The following is an 18,810-nucleotide window of genomic DNA, read 5'->3' on the forward strand; positions in this document are numbered from 1 at the left end:
TGCCGCAGCACACTAGTGTGCCATTTACACCTCGCAAATGTGCCGCGAGCGATTTCTTCGAAATTGTGAAATTATGCGCAAAATAATTCTAGTTTATAGCAAACGATCGATAATCTAAATCGAGCTTGATGTGAAGTTTGTACATTTGACAAATCAAAATTGATGTTTTGCCCGAAATCAATATCACCCGCGAATTTGCTTTACCCGACATATCGCTTGAAGGCTGAATTCAGTTTTGCACAATACGTTGTTTGATCGTAGAGAAGGCAGACTTGGCGGTGACTTCCTTTGGAAGTGACACTCTCGTTTACAAATTACAAAATACAAATATAGCAATCCATATTGCGATTGTATAGGTAGGCTTGTGTAGCACAACGTTGCGTTGCAGGCGGCGAATATCAGAATTGAGAAAGTTGATCAAATTATATCAGTTGAGAAACGTCCTCGCCGCTGATGTTATTATCTTGATTTGTTGGAAGTATAATTGAACTGCGGGTGGCTGCCAGTAGAACTATTGAGGTATGACTATCCTCATTCCTCACACACGTGCTAAAGCAGTGGTTCCCAACCTTTTATTAGACACGCCCCCCTTTATGATAGTGAAAATTTCGCGCCCCCCTTATCGTCCTATCACAAAATCCAACCGGGATGCTAGCAACTCCAACAAATTTTTTGATGGCACGGAAGGTTATAACTGTTGATGAGAGAATTAAAAAATATGAAATTCGGTGTATACATAGAGAAACACGCGTGAATTGGAGGTAAATCGCGCAAAGCGCGAATTCTTTTTTCAGTTAACCGCTTCTTCGCGCCCCCTTTCCGAGCTTTCACGTGCCCCCCCCCCCCGAGGTTGGGAGCCCCTGTGCTAAAGCTAAACGATCTGTGTGGAAATGCATTGTATAGCCTACGCCTCTACAACTCCGTATTCGCAAGTGGTGTTCCTGAAGAAAAAAATGACAGTGGCATTATTCGATGTGCGTCCAGACACTGAAAGGATATGCGCTAGAAGTCAAGCGCAAATTTCGCACTGACTTTGTTTGTAGCGAAATTCAACAAATTGGTTTGTTTTCGCTAGAACTGTTCAATTTAATACAGAAACATTTGGATTAGTTGCAGAGCTAATCACATTAGCCAGCGTAACTACTGAAGTGCGTGGTTGGGTGCTGCTAAGTATTCTGGTAATTTGCAGTTGCCGTAAGCCAAAACAGTTCAGAAACACTGTGCTGGTGTGCTGCGAACTATTTTTCATTTCCAAAGAGTGCCGCGAGGTCAAAAACCTTTGAGAACGACTGGTCCAGCGTTATCGAACATGATTGATTACGTTATGTTACCAATAATGTTGATAGCAGTTTTGTGTCGAGCGACATCTGGACAGATCCCTGTTACGGGTGAGTTGGTGATTTCTCTGATTGAGGCTCGTAGAGCTATAGTTACAGGTAGGGTTGGGCACAATGATTCGAGTACTCGAATCCTAATCGAGTAATTATTTCAATGATTTGAGTCGAGTAGAAAAAGACGATTTTTTCGAGTACTAAAATTATACTCTCCTCGCTACTGAAAGTTATTTTATCAGCGATAATTATGGTTTCGATACTATTGTCTACTGTGGAAGCCTAAAAACCTTTATTAGCCGTGTCTCAGCATACGAAACATATAGTAAAAAGCTACGACCGTTACTGAAAAAACATTTCCGAAGTCATGATCCTTCCACATTGCCACAAACTGCAATGAAATCGGTAGGGTAAAAGAAATACCAAAGTATCTGGAATGAGATTAATAACAGGAAAAATTGTAAAATCATGCCATAATTGTGTAAATGTTTTTCAAAAACCATATTGCATGAGCCTGCAGAAAATGAACACCCGACACAGGCGACGTATACCGTGTGGAATGGTTGAAAACCTCAAAATTGTCGGTTCAAAGGAGCTATATTTACCCTCTAATTTCAGTTGTCAATGTCAATCCACTATGACGTTACAATCGAATATTGGTGACATCATGGCTTGAAAACACAAAACAAAACATTGATTTTTGTCTTAAATTCAACCCTAGGCACGACGCTTGTAGTAATAATCCTATAGGAATTCGATTCGAATAGTGAGATAGGATTTTGCAGGTACTGGAATTATGCGCTCCTTGCAACTAACAGTTGATTGATCAAGGAGAATTTTAGTTTCGATTCTATTTTCCACTGTGGAAGGCGGAAGGCCGTATCTCTGCATACGGAAGTTGCAGTACAATCGTTTGCACGAGGTGGAAATCACACATCAATAAGTCGTGATCAACCCATAGCAATTTCAGGAAGTGCAATGAGAAAGGAACGATAAAAAAAATCCAAACAATCTTCAATACGATGTAGAACTGGTATTATATTCTTTGTAGTCGCATAAAAGGTACATATTTGAACTTTCCACATCATCCGCACTGTCGTGACGTCATGACATATCCTCGATTTTGCCCAGTACTAATTGCAACATCCAAATTTAGTTGCCTATGCCTTACTTATTACTCTGAATGCCGCGATCTGAGCATTTAGCGAAGTGACTTCAACATGAAAATTTGCTTTCGCGATGATAAATATTTTTCTCGTAATCTTTATTGACTCACTCATTATCGAATTAACGGTCGTACGAATATATGATAACATAGCCAAGTCGAGTATCCAGATATAGTGGTCTGAGGTCTGCCAGGTTATGGAAATAACCTGTTGTTTCCATGCATGGCCAACTTGACACTGCATGTCATATATGGTAATCGGATAGTGAGAAAGGCCCGGCGTGAGTCACACATTACTATTGATTGGAAAGTTCTTACGGTATACGCAAGACCTAGACTTTCAGCATCGTTATATTGCATCGCTACAATCACGACCTTTCGGTACAGATGCGTATATTTTTAGAAGCGATCGCCAATGATACGAATAATCAATCGTGCAGATACTATGGCAGTAAAGCAAAACTTGGATATATCGGATGGCCGTTGGAGCTGCGATGCCGCGATGTCCTCAAAGATTTTGAAGATGTCCCGAGTCGAAATCTATCGGTGAATGGCCATTTTGTGGTTACTTATCGATGAGTAGATTTGTATCGTTTCCTAGATTCGTGTCAACCATATAACAGGGGTGCACATATACATGTGCAACACTCTGCACACTGTGCAACATACCAACGGAAGAGAAAAGATCTTGCGGAACGCGTAGACGTGTCAATTTTAAATGGTTCAAGGCCCGCCGAACATATTTCTAATTTAAATTAGTCTGGTGCGTTTGAGCTACCCTCAAATGGACTACGAGAACAGTCAAGAACACCAACATATAGAAGTACCAACCTAACACATTAATATTTACACCACGAAATCCTGGACTATAGGGTATGCCTATGTGTTGCATGATGTCGAGTTTTATGGCGTAGTTTTGCAGTAACTTGCGGTTTCACCGAGTTATTTATATCGAGCCCATTGTTCAAAAAGTTTGCATAGTACCCCCATATATATGCCGCTCAAGCGTATTTTGTTCTTGCACAACATCAAAACACATTCAAGTCAATCAAGTTCGACTCCGAATTTAAATTTCTGGCCGCAAAATAGGATACGGTATTTATGAAACGATTCTAGTTTCCTCGCCGTAAACTTTGAACAACGAACCGTTAGAAATCTCTCTGCAGTATGAGACTACACACTACATTTATACCGGTCACAAATGTGATTGTGAGTAGTGTATTCTCTGCGGCAGCAATGGTTAGCGGTTCGGTGGCTGTGCGAGTGTCGGCGTGTACAATGTATACATGTACACCGTGGATGTCAAACTCAAATTGCATCGTGGCCCGTATTGAAGCCTTCGAATCGCTCGTGGACCGGACCAGTAAACTCATTCCTTGAATACCTTACAAGCATGTACATTGTACATATGATACACGGATCATAGCGATTTTAAAGTAGCCACCTTTATTCGTGAACAATGGAATTGGAAAAATACAATTGAATACAATTAAGCACTGCTAAAACAGTGTCGTCAGGCTAACCCCGATATAAGTTGGCATATTATATGTTCCCATTGATTTAGTCGTAATCTGGCGTTAGCCCCACAAATGCGTTGTGAGGAATAAAAGATGTTTAATTGCAAACGCGAACGTTGGAATTTGGTTTATTAATATTAAACCGCGAGTCCGGTTTCTCCCATGTCCGGGGATCTATTGGGTAGAAAGTGACACAGCAGTGCGACCATAGATATCTCAAGCATATATTTCTGCAACTAATATATTCTCCATGTAAACCGCAATAACAGTTCCGCATTGGCGTTTTTGCTTCTGTGGATAACTACTTTTTGGTCCATATTTGTTTCTATAATACTCAGTGATTGGTGTGCACTTTTTGCCTTCTTGAAATTGGAACTCAATTTCACCGACATGTCACTAGTGGTAACTAGAGTGAAACCATAGCCCCGTAGTTGGATGTTATAATGGGGCCAATGGACAATTGGACATGACAGCATTTCATGCAAAAAATCTCAACAGCAAATGTGCTGGAAAATATAGATTTTTGTCCATTTACTCAGAAATGGCGGGACGTATGTTTGACATCCCTGATGTACACAGTCGACTTCAGGATCCCAACCGAAGTGTTGAAGGATTCTCTACGCTCGTCATCGTCACGTAATGTTCGTATAGTGTTGTATTTCAAAGAGCCCAATATCCAACGTGGACAGTGCTATAACTCCACAGCTCAGGAATCATGAAATAAGACTATACCACCTTGGTTTAACATAGCTACAGACGTCAAGTTACCATGAACACTTAACAACAACAAAACTATTCATTTCAGTGCACCATCATGACTTCGAACGGCACCGAAATCTTCTTCAAATCAGGAATGTCTCGTCGAGAAATTAAATACGACAGCCTAAAATACCAGCACCCAAGAATTGAGGTGCTACCCACGAATGCTTCGTACACAATGAAAATTGAGGTGAAGAAGCGAGTCGTTTTTTTCTCGCGTGTCCAGTGCATGCGCGTGTAGTTGTACACCGTACATCTTATCAATATTTGACATACTTTCTTTCCGGCGGAGCAGTCTCCCGAAACGAAACTGTGCGCGTTCAAAGACGTCATTGTCTACGGCGATGTGGTCAACAAAAATAAACACGACTGCCGATCGCTGCCGTCGTCATTCAACATTAACTCCGGAACAGAAGTCGGAATGAAATACAAACCGCTATTTTGTTCAGGTAGGCTGCGGCAATTCAGAGATTCATGACCAGTGAAAATAACTGTATATGAGCGTCCTAGTCAAACTTATGATTTTTCTTATCGTCTTATCCTTATCGATGCATTTTGAGTTAACTTAGTTGTATCTATAAGCTACAAATTCTTTCCACTTTGGTATAAATGACATGGATGCGAGTTTCAGTTTTGTGGAATTGATTGAAAAGATATGATAAGGCCCTGTCGACAGGCACGCGACTAATATCAAAATAGCCAGATCGAACGGGATCTTGCCTTGGTTTGTTGTGCACCGATTTGAGCACTTCCATTTTTGATTGCACATAATGTTGGCAAGTCCATTCATAGTTGTCAACGTAACCTTCACATCGCGTATACATGATGGTGTACATTGAGAAGGTGCTGTCTCTTGCTCGCTACAATGCCAGGAACTTAATCATAGTTGCACGAGTATGTACTCTGCAGCATTGGTTCCAATGATAACCTACATTTTCACTCGACCCAATCGTTTTGAAGATATATTGTGATTCGCTGCTTCGCTAATCTACGATGTATAAATCGGAAAGGTGATAGCTTGACGAAATAAACGATATATATATAAAGCAAATTGCAGTACCCAATTCGTCTGCCTCTAGCGAGAAAGCCGTGAAAGTGATCTTACAGAAAATGCCGCCATGTCACCCGGTTCACCTTCGTAAATAAAGTCAGACAGAATATTTAATTCTATTCTATTTCAGTGCCTGGAAGTAGCCCGGTTAAACTAGCAGGACACCGAAACGATTATTCGTATGAATGGTGGTACAACTGCAGTCAACAGCTTCCTCCAAATGTAACGCCAAGCCTTAGCCATAAGGAGGTATTTAATACTTAGATCGGGCATTAAAATCGATTCCATTCCACTACACTGCAACTCTGTCCTTTTAGAAGCTGCTGATTCGGAATGTGTCATTCGCCAACGGCGGGGAGTACGTGTGCGCCGTCCGGCACAAAAATCAGACAAGGTTTCTCTCGCGATATGTGGTCTGCGTATCAAGTGAGTGTACGCAATACGCATGCTATCGTGGCCTCTGAGCCTTCCCGACTGAGAAATACTGCGAACCGACCATGCAGATCCGACTTTGCAGCAACATTCAATGAATTGCCCGGAGAAGGTCTCGGGGAAGAAAGGGTCCTCGCTGAACATCACTTGCTACATTGATGGACCGATCGGTTGGAAACCACCCGTTATCACTTGGTATCGTGTAAGTAATGCATTATATATTTACATTATTGATGGTCAAGAAGATATAGGAGTAATACCGTAAATTTCAACTCAATTACAATAGATAATAGAAGTAGGAAACTTGATGTCTGAATCGGAGGAGGCGTCGCTGGTTAATTTAAGTTGTTCACCTGTAAAATCGGTCGAAATTACAAGACGTATCTTCTCGATTGATGCGGTGACTGAGGGGTCATTAAATTACTAAATTGTTAACCTACGGAATAGTGTAATTTTTCAAGCAAAATTCTCGAGAATCAATAAATTGTCGACGTGGTAGGTTTTTTAATCACGTTCATACGATGATGTCACTGTAATGCGGTAAGTGAAGTTGGAATTCAAGACATTTTGATCAAAGATGTTAAGATTACCGAATATTACCTCACTTTCCAGAAATGTTCATATTGTAGAACTCTCCGAAGTTCGTTGGCGAAGACGGGCCTCTGAAATGTCAAGGTTCGCATACCGAACACGAACGTCAATGGAGTGTTAGGATCATCCATACTGTGGGGTACTAGTTTATATTGGAAAAGATGCGGACGCTTATCGTTCCCAGAAGGGATGAGCGAGAACCTTTACAAATTGTGTTCATTGTAAAAATGATCACATACAAACTTTATATTCCATCTCAATATTCTTATTTAGAAAGCGGATGCGGGACCAACGATGTTATGTCGCGGCTTGAAATTTCACCATACTCATATTGATGAAGTTGAAGACAACGACCATATTCACTGCGAGAAGTAAGTTATAGCTGACGTAACTAGAAACAAGTTGTATTTTCGTATAATTGTTCTGTGTAAATTGCCGCGCGGAATGCTTTTTGCACGGATGAGGTATTTCATTCGTTATGTCGCAATAATACCATCATATCGTTGATAAAATGACAAAGGCACAGAGATCAAGAGACTCTTCACTTCACATTCATGGTATCCAATAATTGAGTTGCTCGGGCTTCCTTATGATTAGTATATAGGGCGATTATATTAGGCTTACCATACGTCCTCTTTTAAGAGGATTTGTCCTCTTTTTTGGCTTTTTTTAAAGTGTCCTCGGAGGACGCCCTTTTGTCCTCTTTTTTGAGATTTCGTCCTCTTTTTTGAAAATTGAGGTCAGATTTAGAGGAAATTGCAAGTGATATGCCGCAAATTATCGCAGAAGTGAAGCGATCACAAAGTGGGAAAAATTCACCGGTTTTGCATCTTGCAAATTTCTGAAAAAGTGTCCTCTTTTTACATTTTCAAAATATGGTAAGCCTAGATTATATGCCTTCGATATCACGTTGTTGCAGAGTGGTGGGTAGCGAACATAAATAGTATTCACTAGTCCTCTTTACTAGCGCAACTATAACTAGCATTTTTGAGTCGAAATAGACGCGAAGTTTTAATTTGACGATTGCATGCTGTGTCCTATTCCTAAATCTCGGTTATTTTATATGCAAACCAGATTCATGTGCTCTATGTCGTGACTGCCGGCGTTTCCTTCATGTCTAATCATATTTGAGCCTATGTGAAATACGAATAATTTTGTACCTAACTTGTCCATTTGAATTCATGCGGCAGTATCTATAAAAAAGAAAGTACCCCGCTATCTAAAATCTATGGACAGAAGCTCAAAAACTCAAAAGTGGCTAATGGCCATTGTCGAGAGTGTCCGGATTATGCGTTCCAGACCGACTCACACCATTGCAGATCAAAGCTGCCAAAATTATACAACATTTCCTTGTGTATGGATCATTTTGGCTTCCCCATCTGATAAGTAGGTTGTGCGCTGAAAAACTGTGGTTACCCCTGACCAAAATAATTTATTGCCACTGCTCAATCAAAACTACAACATCCCTCGGTAACATGACCATGATCATGATTTCCCTCTTCATATACAGTGCGCTATTACAAACACCAAAAACTTACAAGCAAAAGTGTTTTCAATATAAACCACCTCCGAGCTTGCTGGGCCCGGATCCTAGATACCGAGCTACACTGGTAATCAAGTGAGTGGCTGACGACAGATCAAAGCTTGTGAATTACCTCACCTCGCAATCTATTCACACGACAGAAATTTGCAAGAATCAGATGTGGGAGAATATACGGTACATCATACGTTATATCAGAAAATGAGCGAACGCACCATCAAAGTATCGCTGGATCGCGAGGATGAATTTCAGAAAAATTCAATCTACATCGCAATTGGCGCTTCCGTTGCGATATTGTCCGTGATACTCTCTATATTGTGCTACTGCAGAAGAGTCGATATCTTGTGGCTATACAAGAAATATTTCGGGGCTTTCGAGAAAGGTAGCGACCCCGCGTAACTATACGCTTGTATAAATGAATCGCAACTTTACGAAACACCGTATTATTTCTTCAAGAGAAAAAGCTTTACGATGTTGTCCTGGTGTATCATTACACGAAAGATGACATGAAAGACACCTCCAAAGTGCTGACAGAAAAGCTGGTAGACCGACTACATTCTTTTCTCGCAGACATCGGCATGACGGTTTACGACGAGCAAACGCAGGAGAACGATTTCATGCGTATGTATCTCCGTAGTAAGCGGATGTGGTCAAAGTAGTCACCGATTATGCTCAAGTAAAAGTAGAAGCACGAATTTAAAGGAAATATCAAAAATACTCTGAATAGTAGGACATGGAATTGTAACTAGTTTTCAATCGTAGATTTGGTCGATTGTCCGCACACTTTTAGCATATTTTCCAAGATGGTTACTTTTAAAGTTGATGGGCTCGCGACTCACGCAAAACAGACAACGACACTACAATTATGTGCGATTTTCGAAATTATATTTCGTTACCGTGATATAGAGGCTATCTTGCCCATAGCTCTCGTCACAGCCCCGCAAAGGTGAAGCAAGCACATCCTAAAATTGCCTAATAATTTGCCAAATTCAAAGTGCTGGAAGTAATTGGTTTTGACTCAAAAACTATTGCGTATAATTTGAAGTTGTCTAAAAACGTAACCGATTGAATAAATATAAGTATTTCCATAGCCTATTTGCTCACTCACAAAAAGTACTTCGATACGGGACACCTCTGGTATTAAGCAGTGGCGGCTCGTGACGATATCGGGTGGTGGGGCAAGGGGTGCATGCGATGTTAATAATCTAAATGACGTCACAATAGTGTATTCTGACGTGAAAATGTGACTTCGTGGTCGTCGCACACAGTATGTATGGTGTATAGATATTAGGCATGGTTAACTAGGCTTACGCATTTCAAATTTTAATAATATATTCATGACAGAAATATATTAAAACCCGAAGCTTTTCGAGCTGACACTCTTCAAATTATTAGGAAGAAAATATGAAGTGCAGTAGTTTATACCTGCATATTTTAACTTTTTGTATCAGTAGGCGTATTGCGCGCGGCGTGATTTCACAGTTGCAAAATGTTCATTGACGAATTCATTGAAATCTGGAATACCCATAATGACAGCGCAGAGAATCCTGAGCACATCTACTATAACTCATCGAGCCTATATCTTTACACATCCCGATTCTAAGAGAAGTCTCGATGCGTTTTAATGTGCTGAAACCACGCTTGGATTCTGCGGATGAAATCGGGGTGATCAATACGATATCAGAAAAGCTAGTTACTGCATCAAAGTTGACAGAAAGCGATTTTTCAACTATAGGAATGTTGAAGGTTCACCACTGGTTACTACTTCGAAAAAAAGATGCGTTGGAATATAAGCCAGTCAACTCTGACCGAGTAATGTCGACGATCGGGTAATATCGAGACACCGTTTGCAGTAGAAACCACATTCTTCAGATTACGATACCCAATTTTGTTCCAACTAGATAGACCGCCTCTGGCACAAGCAGTGTAAAAGTGTATAACGAAGCGTCCTTATCGTCGCTTATACCTCAGCTATTAATTGTTATCGACATATGTTGGGAAAAGGGTAACAGTGCGCTTTCCTCCCGCGTATACGAATAGATTAATGGACAATTTCAAGGCTGATAAGGACCGTGTCTCTTTACCTCTAATTCTGCTCTAAAGGAAACTGCATAAACGGCGTACGGAGCAGAAATTCAACACGATTTATGTTCGCAATTGACCTGGCTAACAATCTGCAGACATAAGACTATAACTCGAGATATTGCGTATAGCCTAACCGGAAAGGTCAACGAGTTCAGACACAAACGCCATCGTTATCTCATAGAGTGGGCCTGTCATATTGAATCCAACACATCATTTTAAATTTGAAGAAGTAAGAGGAAAGCAGCCTCGGAATTTCGGTTTCGGAACAACATAGGAGATTTTGGGCTTGAAACTGGAGACTGGGACATGACACAAATGGCTTACTGTCTAGAAGTCTGCTGCTAAATTGGCATTGGAAAATATATTACCGAATAAATACGTGAATGAAAGCTGTAAACTTAGTAAACTGTTACATGATATCATCGAGAAGTAGCCTCACGACCCTTTTCGGTATGGTACTGTCAAAACTAATACGAACAGCCTGTTCGAAACAGAACAACACCGAATTTTGCGTAAAATTTACTGAGTAATAGGCTAATCAAGTGATCAGCTGTTAGCCGTCATCGAAAACAAAATAGCTCTCGCGCTTGACAGGGGGTTGTAAGCAAATGGCTTGAAGGACACAATTTCAAGGTGAAATTTACATTGGAGAATATAAAGTAAAAGTAAATATTTGAATGCAAAACAAGAATGTTAGTTAACTGTTTCATGATATCATAGTCTCATCACCTATCTCATTATGGAACACATTTAACGTTAGCACAGACACACCGGCTTTTGCGTGAAATCTGCAATGCGTTAAGTAGGCTATAGTGTCAGATCGGCACACATCTCTACCATACTTGACCTCGATAATGAAATTACTGCCCTAATCATTGAGTGTCAACCTTGAGACTTGGCACAGCGTTCGATACTAAAATCAAGATATACCGTGCAAAAGCTCATGACAGATCTAGGTAAGGAGCATCGTTAAAATCAATAGAGGCCAATACCGGCTTTGCGTAAAATCTGTTAGCGATAAATGACGAGTCGGCTCTCACTCGACTTAGGAAACGACATTACCACTAACCTAGTTCATTGAAAAACTTAAAACTTGGTACAGCGTTCGATACTAACATTAAGACTTATCGTGCCAAATGTCATGACCGATCTCGGTATGGAACATCGTCAAAATCAATGGACACCAATACCGACTTTTGAGTAAAATCTGTTTGCGATACATGACGGATCAGCACACACTCAATTTCGGAAACGGAATTGCTACCCTAATCTTCAAGTACCAACCCTGAAACTTGGGACAGTGTTAAATACCACCATCACGACATAACACAGCAAGTTTCAAGAATCATCATGGTGTGAAACACCGTCGAAATGGACCTATACCAGCAAAGATCGACTCAAGGCATATGACAGTAACCGAGTTCAGATATAAATACTATTGTTACATCACACCTTAAGGGCAACCAGGCTATGTTGCCCCACCTGCTCGGTAATTTTATGAATAGGAGAGAGTAAATCACCGTCTCTTTATTGTGCGCGGCTTTGAGAGAATAGACAGTGAAAGCTTGTTTTGAGCGCTACCGGGGCATGCCCCGGCTAGACATTCGCAAAGCGAAAACACGGAAGAGAATTCGATTTTCGCAGAGACTTCGCTATATATGGGCATTTACAAGCGGAATGCGATTTTTGCTGTGATTTCGGTATATATTGATTGCTGCGCGTCTATAAATGATAAATAATTGTTATCGAACGGAATTTTAGGTGGGGCAATTCCCCAGTTGCACTATAGGACGAGCCGCCACTGGTATTAAGTGTATGTATATGCGCGACCTACTAACCCAATCTGATTTTAGTACGCCACTGTGGAGGTATACCTGCTGATAAACCAATCAGACACTCCATGAACCATCTCAATGTTTCTGAACAGTTGTTGATATATTATTTGCAGTGCAAGTTCAGAATATTGTAAACACGCAAAACGACTGTCATCGCATCGTGGTGGTTTTGAATGAGGAACTAGTGGCTGATGAATGGAAACTGCATCAAGTCTATACGGTACGACTCTTATTGTTCGTCGGCATGTTCAACAAATAGGCTATCTCGCAAATCATTGGATATGTATCGTTGTAAAAGTAATACTCATACGGTCCGCGAAGTAATTCCGGGTAGTTTGAAAAAGGCTTGATTTATTAAGCAACTTTGTAACAAATGTTGACGTATAGAAAGTACTTTCAATAAATGATCCCTCAAAACAGCAAATGTCGAACATGTCCAATTTGTTCAGAGGTCACATTATTTACACCCAACTGCGATGTTGTGGTTTTACTCCTGTTACTATTAGGAGCAGGTCGGTGACATTGACAACCAATTTCGAGAAGGCAAAAAAAGAACACCACATTCCAAGTTGTCTGGAAGAATGAATCAAAACGTGGTTACTCACAAAGGCGGAAACGCCTTTATGGAACCATAATATGCGGGTTACACGGAGTAAATATCGGTTACGCAAAAATATAATTCGAATCTGAAGTCGTACTGCCGAGTCACTTCTGACTCATAAGGTCCCCGGCCTCCAGAAAAACCTGAATCGCGATTAAATAATGATACACCTAATTCAAATGTCCAAGTTTACGGTTAATCTCATTTATTCCTCACAACATATACGCATGGCTGACGCCAGATTTTGACGGAATCCAAGAGAGCATAAAAATATACCAACTTATATCGTCGTTAGCGTCACTGTGTTAGCAGTTCATGTCTGCCAATCGCCTTTTCTGTGCCAATTCCATTATTCGTGAATGAATGCATTGGTATAGAATTGAACTCTATGAACGTGAAAAAAACAAGGACATGAGTATAAGTATAAGCGATCTCGTGTGGGCAACGACTGAAAAAAAATCCAAGAATGACACGCTTGTAGTGACTTTAGTTATATTATTTGTCTATTATAATCCGGATGTGGCGTGCAAAAAAGCTAACTCACGTCGCAAGTGCCTGTCATAAGCTGGTCACTAGGGTTGTCCATATTTTGGAAAATCTCAAAATTTATGAGTATCCATGTCTCATTCTATAGATTATACTTAAAAAACGTCAATGAACCTGCAATAAGCTCACGGGAAAGTCGTTAACATTTGTCTAAATGCGTTTGAAAGTAGCTGCCGTAGAGTGGGCTTGTCAGCGACCATAGAATGGCAAGCAGACGAGTAATCACGAAATCACGGCGTTTGATTAGCTAATCTGCTACGCTTCAATGATCACGACATTGGCGGCTTGTTGATCAGCTGGTCAAGGAATCGGCTAACGGCGGTGATTCTGTAAGCGCATTGTAGGTTGGTCCGCCAATAATGATTTAGGATTAATTCAGAACATGTTGAGTAACGAAACACATGATGAACAAAGAACAGCTGCTTCACAATATCTTTAAATACATGACTGGATGGCTTATTGTGAAGGTAACCGTTGTAGCCCGTATGCCTTGATTTCATTGATGGAAAGCACAAAAACAAGCGGAAAAATATTGCAAAGGCGCTTATGCAAGTGGCAAACGAATTTCTAGTTTCAGAGGGGATGTACCATCATTGAATACAAATATAAAGCTTGACATTGACACTACTTTGTCTGATCTTATTACTTAGGCTGTTGTCGTGGTATATAATTGAAGTCTTGAATGCTGTAAGGGCTGGATGAATCTGTCATTTATGCTTGGCACTTGTCAGATTATTGCAGCATAATGAATCATACCCGCAAGTGCTGTCAAAGTCCTCAATGATGCCGCGAAAAGAGGTCTAAAGATAAGCACAGACTATGCTGGTAGGACCAGCAAAAAGACAGGTTGCTTGCATTGCTTAGCATGTCCTTAATGAATCTTAGATCATTACCGGCTGCATCACTACTAACGCTTGAATCAAACCAGACATGGACAGTGGACACAAAAAGGATGTATTGAAGCGGTGTGGTAGTTACACTCTTCTTCAAAAATCCAATGTAAGCTACCTGGTCGGCCCACATATCTTCTGAGCATACAGGATTGTGTCCAGAATCCATATCACATGGTATGCCGCACCAGTTCGGCGATGTCTAATATGCCTTACCTGCACCCAGAAAACAGAACCACTTGGTCTAATCTCAAGCATATCAGATATGTAGGCTATTTCTGGTATCTATACTTACTTCTATAAGTTCACAATCATTCGCTGTTTCACCTCTGTCATGCCTGCAATAGGCTATTGTTGCACTAAAGCTATCGGTACCTAGTTTTAACACTAAAACATTCAATGACCAGATGTCTCATTTTATTATTAAATCGCCAACGTACAATACGCTTACAGAATCATTGCCGTTAGCGAACTTCTCGAACTAGTATAAGCACATAATCAGCAAGCCGCTGTGGTCGTGACCATTCAAGCATTGCTGATTAATCAATCAAGAGACGTGATTTCATTATTACTAGTCTTCTCGTCGTTCTATGGTCGCTAACACGCCCACTCTACGGCAGATACTTTCAAACGTATTTAGACAAATGTTAACGACTTTCCTGTGAGCTTATTGCAGGTTCATTGATGTTTTTTATCAATAATCTACAGAATGAGGCATGGATACGCATCTTTTTTGAGATTTTCCAAATTATGGACAACCCTACTGGTCACTATAACGCCACGGGGATCACATTTCCTAACGCATTTGAAAGCTTTATGCTGGCAACTTCACGCGCAATTTTCCATCTTGTACCTTTAAAGTAAAACAATGTCTCCCTGCTTTATGTGCATACTTGAATATTTTACAGGCGATCAAGAACGCGATAAAAAGTGGAACAAGCGTGATATTCGTTCCGTTGCCCGGGATGAAAAAGAAATTCGGCGACAAAGCGACCCAAGCCGAAGTCACGCTGAGGAACGCGATGGATGTAAGTTTGCATAGGCTCAACTTTACTACAGTATGGTTGTCTACATTCCGCAGTTAGTCTGAAAAGGAATACGATGATTGCTGTGATACATTAGTGCTGTACTTGAACTGATTGTCGGCGTTAGCATGACTGTGGCGAGTCAGAGTCAGTATCATCGTTTTGATATCGCAATCGCGTTAGTGTAATGCCACATTTGATTATTCGATTGAAGATATCAAGTTATATAATATATATAACTGCTAATGGATACGTATGATTGACCGATAAGTCTGCACAATACGCGGTTGTCAACGCACGAAGTCTATTTGCACTGCCCTGGCATTAACTGATTCCAAATTTCAGTTTTCCGATGGCCTGTAATAATACTCGACTTGGATTCGATTAGTCTACTCTCCACTCGATTTGTCCTGCACAGGATAATATATAGAGCAGGGGTGGGCAAACTTTTGAGCTCGCGGGCCGCATTCAACATCTCAATCCATTCGCGGGCCGCACTTATAAAATTGGAATTATAAACCAAAACGCAATATCGGTATTTGATTATATAGTGATGAGATGGAGATATGCTTATTTAAAACAAACCAAATATTGCTTTGATGATATGGTACACGCATCAGAAACAGTGGCGAGATTTCGTAGACATTTCGACCTCAATTACCAATTTGTCAAAACTAAAGAGATGAAAGTCGGCTGACACGATTCTTTGAACAGGATTGAAATTTGAATCTGTGAGCAGCGATATGTTCATATATTTACTAATTCCACTTTTGGTACAGTTCCTGGACACACACACACTGCTGATAGCATCATAGCCATGTTAGCTTCTAACACGCTTCTAATGTGTATATAAAATATAAATACCCTAATTCTACGCATACAGAGAACGAAGACCCGCGCGAATCTTTTTTATATGCACATCATGGAAATAATGAAAACTTTAGTGGCCAATCTGAAATCACACTTGTGATTCGAATTATGTCAATCTCGTTCAGGATTTCTGTGATGTTTAGCAGTTGAAAACTTTCAAACTGCGTGGGCCTTGAGATCGGGCTGTCGCGCCATAAATTGAACATAAAAAGTATTTACCTAAGAACAGTGGTTCTCAAATATTTTACGACACGCCCTCCCCCCTTATTATGGTGAAGGATCCCCCGCCCCCTTATCGTCATATGACGGAACGCAACCGGGAACGCAACCAGTTTGCTAGAAAACTTAACGGATAGTTTGATGGCACGGAAGTTCACGACTGTGGATTAAAGATTTTTAAATAAGAAATTCATACTGAATACCGAGTAATAATTATGAATTGGATCTATATCGCGCGGAGCGCGAAAAAAAATTCAGTTGAGCTCAGCTTCGCGCCCCTTTTAGATGCTTTCACGCCCCAATGGGAGCTCGCCTCAGTTTGACAACTAATGCCTTAGAATTATCATGGTGAAATATAATAAGAAAAAGTTTAATCACATCTCTGCATTAATTCGATTTTAGAACGCATTTCATCAATATTTTTATTAGGTTTCTTTAGACTCTCGCGGGCCGCACAGAACGTCGTCGCGGGCTGCATGCGGCCCGCGGGCCGTAGTTTGCCCACCCCTGATATAGAGTATCTTGGTCGTTCTGGCTATATGATAATTCCGATTGGAATTAACACAGTCCTGGGTCAAATTGTAACCTATATACGGATACCATAACATTATATTTCACAGCTTGGTACCACCATCGGATGGTCTGGCCACATACCCCTCAGCAACGAGTTTAAAAGGAAATTGGAATATGCTTTGCCGAAGAAAATGCCGAAATATGCTGCCGACCGTCAGGCTACTCCAGATAGACCGTTGATGCAGACCGCCGTATAATACACGAAGCAGTTTCAGTATGGAAAGCAAAGAAATTCACACATCAACTAGGGAATTAGATCAGTTGTTATTATACAACGTTTTCGTCAACGCCTTGCTGACAAAGGGGATTCACAATTAAAATGCTATCGATCAACGATCAAAATTCATCTCCGACTGGAATAGTAATAGGGTTTGTGAAAACCCTTGAAACGTTCTGGCAAGTTCGTTCTATAAAAGGCTCGCTGTGGACATAGCTACGAACACGGACTTACGATCTCATGTGACGCCATTGTGCTAATTGCAACACAAATAACGTTTGCCCTCCTGTCGCCCCCTGTCCCATCATGATCTTATAACAGCTTTTATTCGGTTGACTTGTTTGTATTTTAGCCAAACCGGGATTAAATTTTGGCCAACGGACACGCCGTATTCCCACCAATTGTGGTTGGGACTGCTCAGAGATAGCTCTGAGCCCAGAATCAATTTGGCACTGCGGGTCCAAAATATCATTTGTGCTTTCTTCAGGGATGACAAATATAATCTCTTAATTCCGTTTCGGACAAAGCAACTATACCGGGGAATGAAGCTTGACCCACCCCACCTCAGTCACCGGTATGTGCTTGATCAGGATATATCTCACTATTGAGGTTATGAAGCCGAATCGTCGATGAAATTTTCTGATACCATGCTGGGTTTATTTTGGTTTTATGTCAATGGTCAGAGGGTTGTATGAAGGTCGATGAATTTTAATCCATGTTGTTAGGATTCCTGCCAATCTCTACAATTTCACAAAAATGTTAGCACTGTCATATATAATATTCGTTTGCAAACAAGAACCTCCGAAGTATCGAATCTATATTTGGACGTATACGAACGGGAACAGAACGTTCGCGCTATCCCAAAGGCATATTGATCGTGTTCAGTTCTTGGACTCTGTTGAAAGTCCGTTTTGTTAGATTCTTATTATTTAATATTGTACAAATTCAATGCATCCGTTATATATCCCAAATGGTCAATGTTCTTTGTCAATTCAATATACCTGATACCGATATGCCAAACCTAAAATTATGATATTTTGAAGATTACCGGATATTCATGACAATGCAAACCTTTGGATAATAGTAGGCCTAGTGTTCAGTGTTATTTTTACATGAAGTTTCATTTAATATGAAATATATTTCGCTTTTATAATTTATACATGCAATGGCTGCAGGTATGCTAAGTCAGTATACGTTTTCTACCTTTTACCTGCATGTATATAGTGATGGTCAATTGGTAACTGTTCAGTGTTCACCCGTTTATGTTGTTCAATGTTGATACACGTAAATTTTCGCAACTGTTTTGTACATATCCGGAAATATTGCTTGGAGCCATATGTCGTGTTGTTGGGCGGATTATATGATTAGAGAAAGTTCTAAACTACACAAATCGTATTTGGTATCCCGCGTGAACAGTGTAGTCCAGGGGCGGGCAACATACAGCTAGCGACGGGATTTTGTTAGGACCGCGGACACCGGACAGTTTCCCGTATTCTGCCGAGATTTCCCACTACTTGATTAAACGTCAAAGCTTAGTGATCGTATGTTATTGCATACGCGTGT

The 18,810-nt window shown here is 40.6% G+C and overlaps 1 protein-coding gene across 6 annotated transcripts in view; it reads left to right on the plus strand.

The window, feature by feature from the left end:
- The window catches only part of LOC145441433 (interleukin-1 receptor accessory protein-like 1), a 391,709-nt gene that overhangs the window by 852 nt on the left and 372,047 nt on the right, over positions 1-18,810 (plus strand). Inside the window, exons 1-15 of one of the 6 annotated variants that reach the window (XM_080319293.1) lie at positions 23-519; positions 1,190-1,388; positions 2,900-3,042; positions 4,819-4,962; positions 5,068-5,221; positions 5,954-6,072; positions 6,141-6,255; positions 6,327-6,457; positions 7,120-7,217; positions 8,357-8,464; positions 8,530-8,768; positions 8,843-9,007; positions 12,420-12,526; positions 15,252-15,371; positions 17,078-18,637. In XM_080319293.1, coding sequence (XP_080175419.1) covers positions 1,310-1,388; positions 2,900-3,042; positions 4,819-4,962; positions 5,068-5,221; positions 5,954-6,072; positions 6,141-6,255; positions 6,327-6,457; positions 7,120-7,217; positions 8,357-8,464; positions 8,530-8,768; positions 8,843-9,007; positions 12,420-12,526; positions 15,252-15,371; positions 17,078-17,227 — 1,872 coding nt within the window. In that variant the 5' untranslated portion in view covers positions 23-519; positions 1,190-1,309 and the 3' untranslated portion in view covers positions 17,228-18,637. Of the gene's footprint in view, positions 1-19; positions 1,389-2,899; positions 3,043-4,818; positions 4,963-5,067; positions 5,222-5,953; positions 6,073-6,140; positions 6,256-6,326; positions 6,458-7,119; positions 7,218-8,356; positions 8,465-8,529; positions 8,769-8,842; positions 9,008-12,419; positions 12,527-15,251; positions 15,372-17,077; positions 18,638-18,810 lie in introns of those variants that run through there. The other 5 variants (XM_080319292.1, XM_080319291.1, XM_080319296.1 and 2 more) reach the window with 5 other exon arrangements.

Source organism: Botryllus schlosseri, chromosome 6 (genome assembly GCF_051294905.1).
Source record: "Botryllus schlosseri isolate E-star chromosome 6, Bs_hap1, whole genome shotgun sequence".
Classification (NCBI taxonomy): Eukaryota; Metazoa; Chordata; class Ascidiacea; order Stolidobranchia; family Styelidae; genus Botryllus; species Botryllus schlosseri.